This window comes from Sinocyclocheilus anshuiensis, unplaced genomic scaffold (genome assembly GCF_001515605.1).
Source record: "Sinocyclocheilus anshuiensis isolate Anshui unplaced genomic scaffold, SAMN03320099.WGS_v1.1 scaffold1139, whole genome shotgun sequence".
In the NCBI taxonomy this organism is placed as follows: Eukaryota; Metazoa; Chordata; class Actinopteri; order Cypriniformes; family Cyprinidae; genus Sinocyclocheilus; species Sinocyclocheilus anshuiensis.
Window position 1 is genome coordinate 307,323 of NW_015547684.1, and position 8,428 is coordinate 315,750.

Consider the following 8,428-nt stretch of genomic DNA (forward strand, 5'->3'; position numbering starts at 1 on the left):
AGTTACAAAAAACAGTCGGTTATGTCTGTGAAGGTAAACAGCCGGGAAATAAATCGCATATTTATTTTAGATCTGTGTGGCAGCAGTAATATACATTAAATAAATAAATCAATCCACTGCTCTCTTGTCTCCTCTGAGGCTGGGACTCTAAACAGTGTTCTGTGCTCGTGTGTGCAGCCAAAGACAGAACAGTTAGCATGTTTTGCTCAAACTTTCGCCATGGCATTAGAGCTGCTACACCGTTGTCACTTGCGAAAACACAATAACAGCTACGTGGGTGTAAACTTACAGATTAAGGGGTGGTAATATTATAATGAGATCCCTTTGCCACGTCACCAAGGGAGCGAAATCAGACACACTCGTTTTCTGAGACGCTTGCAGAAAAAGGCTTACCAAAACAAAGTTACTGGGTTCATCTTTTTCACGTTTCTTTGGTTGGTAGATGCACTGGGGACCTGATTATAGCACTTAAAACCTGGAAAAGTCGGATTTTCATGATATGTCACCTTTAAGAGGTCATGATTTAGCATGTATTTGTATGATGTGATTTATTCGAAAATAAGCATAAAGATCCACTCCTAACCTAACCTGGTTATTCATGAAGTTTTGGCCTATTAGTGGCTAATTTGAATGACTTTGTATCTTATTCATACATTTTTGTACCACCTGATTTGGCTCAAGTGACAGTTATGTTTAGGGTGGGGTTAGGCGTGGACCTTCATGCTTACATTTTTTCTAGAAATAATATGTTTTCGTTCAATTTACATCATTCATTCATATAAAATCACCACTTTGTAAAATAGTTACATTTTCCTGTGAGATTGGGTTGGTGGGGTTTAAGCAGACTGTACAAAAATGTTTAAATAAAACCATCTGAATTTATACAAATTTGCCACCAATTTGCTAAAATCTAGTTTCTCAGAGTGTTGTTGAAAACACCACGATATTCCACAGTATTTTCTGAAGAATGCCTGTAGTTTTACACTGTGGCTGAGCTTAAGCCATAAATGAGTAATAAGTATATATATCTGCATATATCTATCTATCCGTTCCATCTTTATGTTTACCATCTCACCCCATTTCACCCACTGGCATTGGAATATTTAGTATCTGTTTGTGCTGAAGGGAATTTGTCCTCCTGCTGTGCTAGTAACTGCATCTTACATAAGATCTCAACCATACGCTTAACAATATTCCTTCTCTTGCTTTACCCAGCTCTTTTTCTGAGCAGGGTCTCAAGGCTGGTTCTCACAAATCAGAGACAAAACAAAGCACAGGCGTAGCGATCCTGCAGATCATAAAGTCTGTCTGAAGATTTTAATCAGATTATAACATGCATAAATGGTTATATATGACGCGATATTGTTCAGAATGAATCATATGACTGCACTGCAAAGACATTATGTTGCCTCTTGTCAATATTAAGCAGCTTAGTACATTATTTATGACACAGTTATGTTTGATTTCTCAGGATTTTGATGATAAAGCACTGCTCGGATTGAAATAGCAGAGTTATTAATGACAACTTGTTCTGTCATTCGCTGCTTCTGATTTCGATGAGCTCAGTGCTTTGCTGCTGCCAAACTTTCTCATCGTATTCAATTGCAGGATGTGGCGTTCATGATATAGCAGATCGGCTATTCAGCGGCGAGCCACAGGCTGTTGGGATTCGGTAATGAGCAGTCAAACGTAAACAGGAAGAGCCCAAATGACAGGCATTCAACAACCAGAATATCCATTCACAACACACCTGCTGCTCAAAAGAGCACACAATATGCAAACAATGCCAAGCTTTAAGCAAAGACTGTACAAACATTATGTACTGTATTTGTGAATAGGTTATGTATCGAGCCCTGCCAAGTATGATAAGCGCCGTGCGGTTATCAGAGAAATCCATTTTTGGGACTCCACTGAAAGGCTCCTGTCTGGAGGAGGTATTAGATCATCTCTCGTGGGGTTGTGCCCTGTGCGCTGCTGTCAGACAGTTCACGTTTAATGCATTCCTGCCAACTGCACGCTAACTGATTGGAGATCAGAGTGCCGCTCGATTGAGACCAGCTCTGAAACAATTGCTACCTTGTGAGGGGCGGTTTAACTTGAGGAGCCTTGCACTCCTTGCAAAGCAGAAATGCTGACCTATAGAAATCCCCAAGTGTTGTGATTGTTGTAGGAGGCACTGCTCATAACAAGTGGCTAGTGCACTTGCTGTGTGCTGTGCGCTTGTATTTCTGTAGCTTGGTAACTGCATGATGTATACAACACCAGTGTTGGGGAGAAACCAGTTATATGTAATGGTGTTATGTAATTTAATTACAAAATAAATGTAACTATAATCTGTTACAGTTACTGAGAAAAAAATGTGTAATTAAATTACAGCTACTTGTGAAAATGTTAACGATTATAAAGGGGGTTACATCTGAATATTTTCTGTAAAAAGCTAGGATATTGAATAATATTAAAGGGGTGGTTGATTGCGATTTCACTTTTTAAACGTTAGTTAGTTTGTAATGTTGCTGTTTGAGCATAAACAATATCTGCAAAGTTGCAGCGCTGAAAGTTCAATGCAAACGGAGATATCGTCTTTTAAAATTCTGGCAGTTTAATGCCTACAAAAACGGCTTGTAGGGACTACAACAAGCTACTTCTCGGGTTTGTGACATCACAAACCTTGATAAGAGGAAGAGAAAACTAGAGGTGCACGTAAAAATCTATTCATATATGAATCGCGATTCTGTCTTCTAACGATTCTAATCTTATTTTCACATAGCTATGAGAAGCGTTATACATGGATGCACATGCGGTACTGGATTAAAGCTTTAATCAGGATAAAACCGTATATTAAAATCAGAATCAGAATCTTATAGAAAAAAAAGCTTATAGAAGCAGTCGCGTTTACAAATAACAGCGTATCTAAAAGTATGAGACAACAACAAACAAAAAACATACCATTAAGAGTAATGCTTGCACATGTTCTGCGCGATCTTCTTCACTAATATCCTCTGCATCTCAATCGGGCTCAAATTGTTAAGCAATATAGACGACGCCATTGTTTACAATACAACCGGAGCACATGCCGCTGAGGTGAGGGGCGGAACGATTAGACGCGCACTAGAGGCGGTTGAGCCAATCACAACACACTGGGCCAGCTAACCAATCAGAGCCCATCTCGTATTTCTGAGGGAGGGGCTTCAAAAAAGCAGGAAATGATCAGCGCGTTTATAGGAGAAGGGACAGAGCGGTGTAGAATAAAGGTAAATAATGTGGAAAAATAATGCTTTTTTTTTTTTTAAACGAAGCATTAACACATGTTAGACTGCACTCCATAAACAAAATCAAGCCTAGAAAAAAAACAGTCAACCACCCCTTTAATTTGTTGCTTTGCCTTTTTTTGATGTGCACATTGCCTCCTGCCATTTAAAGTCCGTTTAATAAAGCAATGCTATTCTGATGCTTTTGTTTGAATTTGAAGTGCACCACATCTGCCAATTACATCAATCCACATTGCTGCTGAAAGCTTTAGGGCCAGATGTACTAACAACTTGCACCAGCGCAAACCATCTTTTGGCATTAAAATAGTACTGTCAGGATTTACTAAAAACGTGCAGTGAAGAATTAGCGCTAAAAAGGTATGGACACAGTTATTTTTGCGTCTGACCTTATTGAATATGCATTTCAATCATGACAACCCTCGGAAGATTTTAGCATGGTAATCGTTATGAAAATGTTAATGTATTTGGTCTTGGCGGAATAGATCTGCTATGCTGCTGCTGGTTATTGCTGTAGTTGTAGATAATTGCTGCTGCTGCAAGCAAGTATGGGAACTTGCTACTGCCAATGCATACGGCGATACAGTGCTGTGAGTATTTAAGACATACTGCTGCTGCACAAATAGCATATAAAACAACCCATAGATCTATACAGGTGGAGCTGGGGAAGGTGGTGGATTTCAGAGGAACTCTGAAAGCGCGCTGCAAATGCTCAAGTGAATGCTAACCAGCCATTTAAATGTAAAGTAGCAAGCTCATTGGCTGTGTATGCAGCATGAACCGATCAGCTTGTGCCAAGTCGTTTAACGCTGTGAATATAATCAGTTATGTTAATACCTGTCAGCCTGCGCCATCTAGAGTTTCATGACTGAACTATGCATTTGTAGGAGTTTCCCTTTCAGTTGCAAAATTTATGGGAGGAGAGTATTTAAATTAATCAAGCAAGATTGAAAAGTAATCAAAAAGTAATCAAATGTAATCAGTTACATTACTTTAATAAAATAATTTAGTAGTTACACTACTGATTAGGCCTACATTTTAAAAAGGGTAACTTGTAATCTGTAACCTATTACATTTCTAAAGGATCCTTCGCAAAACTGAGCAACACCAAGGGCATGGATTTGAATGATGGTATGCATGATGCATAAAGTTTACTTGGATAGTGGCTGCCGAATGCATAGAAACTATACAACATTACTATTACAATACTAATATTTATGTTTTTTTTCTTTGCTTTCAAACATATAGAGCTTTTTTTAGTGGAAAACCAAATCTGTTGTTGACAACAGATTTAGTGAAGTGAAGTGAAGTGACATGTGGCCAAGTATGGTTACCCATACTAGGAATTAGTGCTCTGCATTTAACCCATCCTAAGTGCACACACACAGCAGTGAACACACACACACACACCGTGAACACACACCCGGAGCAGTGGGCAGCCATTTATGCTGCGGCGCCCGGGGAGCAGTTGGGGGTTCGGTGCCTTGCTCAAGGGCACCTCAGTCGTGGTATTGAAGGTGGGAGAGAGCGCTGGTTATTCACTCCCCCCACCTACAATTCCTGTTCAACTCGCAACCTTTGGGTTACGAGTCCGACTCTCTAACCATTAGGCCATGACTTCCCCATTATAAACCATTCTTATTACAAATTTAGGAAGATGGGCAGATATTGTATTTTTAAACATTATAACCGACTCAAACTCACAGCACTTGCAGAGATTGAGTTTATGTAGAGTAGAATTTAATGCAAATCGTTCCAAAACACTGAAAACTGTTATCATGTGTGGCTCACGTGAAAAAGATGACATATTTATATTATTATTTGTGATTTGATATTTGTGCTGAACCATACCACTATCTCTGGCATTATTAGAATGAATTAAAAAATATTTTTGGCCAACTGACGACAAATTCACTCAATATTTTTGTTTGATATGGTGGTTGTCTTGGACTTTATACCGAACCCTAGTGGTGTGGATGAAGAATTATGCAATTTTTTTTTCAGTTACTAATGAATTTTTTTAAGGCATTATGCGCATTTAGCCATGATTAATTTATTTCCGCAGGTGAAAGTGGTCAGTAATTGGGGGGTTACAAATATAAAGTGAGCCAAATACTTGTTGGTCATGTGATCTCAAAATGGCAGCTCCCATGAGGTGACCCTCTTCATGTAAAATAAGACACCATTTTCTAACCATGACTAGCATCTTCTGAGTATACATAATTTATAACAGTTTTCAAAAGATCTATTAATTCCTATTATGTACTAGAACAATTTAACAGATCTTTTACAAAATACAGAAGTTATAAAAGTTATGTTTCAGAACTTTCAGGACCAAAAGCAAACAAAAGACAAAAAGTCCATTTGGAGGATTGTTTGGATCCCCTATCTAAATCTAATTAAGTAGCTGGTGCAACAAAACCCATGACATTCTAAAAGTTACAACCCATACCATTTTTTTTTTATCCAATTTGTCTCACAGTCATCTTACTTGCAGAACCCTCGGTCTTAGAGTCAGATAATTGCCAAACCTTTCCAGAAGGCTTTTAAACAGAGAGTGTTTGGAACAGAGTGTGAGTCAGAACAAGCATTTGACCAATTTAAACTTTTGCGAGAGGAAACCTGATTTGAAAGCAGTAAGAAACAGACCCATCACCACCATTGGGTTTCTTAAGCGATTGATTTTTACCTGGAGACTCCAAAACATCTGAACCATTAGATTCAAAAACAGATTCTAACCTCATACATTTTTCATCATGTATTGCTGCCTTCCCCATATATTTGCTCTGAAAATAATCTCCATATGCATTATCATATCTATCTACATATATATTTATGCATTTGGCAGACGTTTTAATCCAAAGTGACTTACATGGCATTCAAGGTATATGTTATATAAGCTACTGTTGCCTTGGTTTTGCTAGCAGCATGCTCTACTGTTTGAGCTACAGGACCACTGATTACTAGAAGAGCTCAAGGTTTGGCCAGTTAACTATGCATCGGGAAAAATGTGTTACTACATTTAATAGTAGCCATGCATTCTGACCAAATAAAGTTCTTCGAACTTAGCTCAACTTATTATTATTATCATCATCACGCTAGTAATGCTATCTAATTCATATTAGGGCTTATTTGTTCCATCATATTTCTTTTTCCGCGTTTTTACAGTGTTGCGCGTTATAACCAATCACACACGATTCCGTTGAGTTTATGAACACAATGGCCAATCAGAGGTGTTCAGATGAGTCATCACTGAAACAGCGGAGTTTTGTTGTTCATTGCGCGCGGGCTGACTAAATTCAGCTCTCTCGCAAATAAACAACAAAGTGCAGATGCAATTGTGCTTATGCAATGTAAGTATACGAGATTTATTCATCATACAGGTGCATCTCAATAAATTAGAATGTCGTGGAAAAGTTCATTTATTTCAGTAATTCAACTCAAATTGTGTAACTCGTGTATTAAATAAGTTAAAGCCCACAACCTTTCACTTACTAAATCTCCCCATCAGACTGTGCCTTTTAACATGTCATTCCTTTAACATTCAGAGCAGGCCTGTAATGTGTGCTTTACCTCCCGGAGCTCTTTTGCCACGTCCTTGAGCTCAGCAAGAACTTTCTCCAGCTGTTCCATGACCATCTTAATGTGCCTGCGGATCTCTGCTCTCCGGTCAGGGCTCTGGCTTGGTTCAAATGGTCCTAGCGCTATGCTGTGAAACATCCTTCACATGGGTACGACAGCAGCAGCCAGGAGGGGACAGGACACTGGGCTTCATGTCTGAAGCCCACCACAGTGTTGTTTGGCCTTATCTGAAAGAAAGACCCATTCTCTGGTCCAAACATCTTAGCATAGTTTTTTGCTGATGTTAGGAAACTTTGAAATCAGTCCAGGAACATCTAGTATCTCTCTGTAAATTCAAAAGGAAAACTTTCAAAAAGAAAGAGGTCATCAAAAAAATTGGAAAAGTTTCAGCACTGGAACAAACAGTTCTCAGCAAAGCTTTGATCTTTTCCGTATGATGTTAAAATGAAATCAAATGGTATCATTTTTGGCATGAAAGAAGCTTTGTTCTTAAGACAGCTAGCAAATAAATAAATAAAACACCCTTTTGAGCTTCTATTTTGAGAGGTTTGTGACATACCGAAAGTCAGTCTACCAGCTTATGTGGGATATTTGCCAATCTTTTTACCGGTTCTCCACATCTACATATGCATCCTCTGTTGCAACTCCACTTTTTCAAAAACGTATGCCATACAGTGTGTTTTCCATTGATGAGAAAGCCTTCAGAGTAGGTGCCATCAGAATTTGATGTGAAGAATATATGTATCCAAAAAGTGCACTGAGAATAGTAAGAAAAACTCACATTGCCAATCGAGCTGGCAGAAAAAGAACACATCCGATGTGACACCTAGGAGGAAGAGCCAAAAATTGCTTCTCTCCGAGGCAATCCTGACAGATACTGCTATGAAGAACCATCACCCCGAGACAAAGAGCATTCCGGACATCCTGTTCAGCTAACCCACACCAGAATTTCAGTATAGCTTGTCTTCTCTTGGCTTTTGTGGCTTTGGTTCAGAATTGATGGCGTTTGGACTTATTGCTGCTCCATATGTCTATAAAAAGCTTCCGCAGAGTTGCCAGCTTTTCCCACTGTGCCCTCGTACCGTGCAACGTATCTCCTACCCCATCTGAGCACGCTCAGATAACACTAGAGACGGATACATGCTCAACACCTCTCTTGCTATGTTGTCCTCTATCAGTCACTGATGCTCAAGCACTTAGGAAACCTCCCCCTTCCCTCTCTCTCTCCCTCATGCACTCACCCTCAAACACTCGCATTCGTTCTCTATGATCTTTCTTCCATAACTCTTCCCTCCTCTTTCATACTTGCTACCGTACACACACTACCCTTTAGTCCCACTCACCCTTGTCCTGTCACTTCCATCCTACTTCCGACAAACACATCAATTCATGTACACTTCCAAGCTTGCTCTCTGCTCAGATCTTTTCAACCACTTGCCACCTCAGTTGGGGAAGCAAATTAATTCAATTCAGTGTTGCAGTGCAGGCTCTTGAATCGTGAATGCGACGGCTCTGCAGCAATAGAAGCAGACCAGATTATCCCATTTAGATCAGTAATAAATAGAAGACAGACGCAAGTA

At 39.3% G+C, this 8,428-nt stretch overlaps 1 protein-coding gene across 2 annotated transcripts in view; it reads right to left on the minus strand.

The window, feature by feature from the left end:
- LOC107703193 (UPF0583 protein C15orf59 homolog) overlaps positions 1-7,968 on the minus strand; it is a 12,992-nt gene extending 5,024 nt beyond the window's left edge. Inside the window, exons 1-2 of one of the 2 annotated variants that reach the window (XM_016505750.1) lie at positions 7,456-7,968; positions 6,840-7,075 (exon numbers count right to left, since the gene is read on the minus strand). In XM_016505750.1, coding sequence (XP_016361236.1) covers positions 6,840-6,986 — 147 coding nt within the window. In that variant the 5' untranslated portion in view covers positions 6,987-7,075; positions 7,456-7,968. Of the gene's footprint in view, positions 1-6,839; positions 7,262-7,455 lie in introns of those variants that run through there. The other variant, XM_016505751.1, reaches the window with a different exon arrangement.
- Positions 7,969-8,428: the final 460 nt, after the last annotated feature.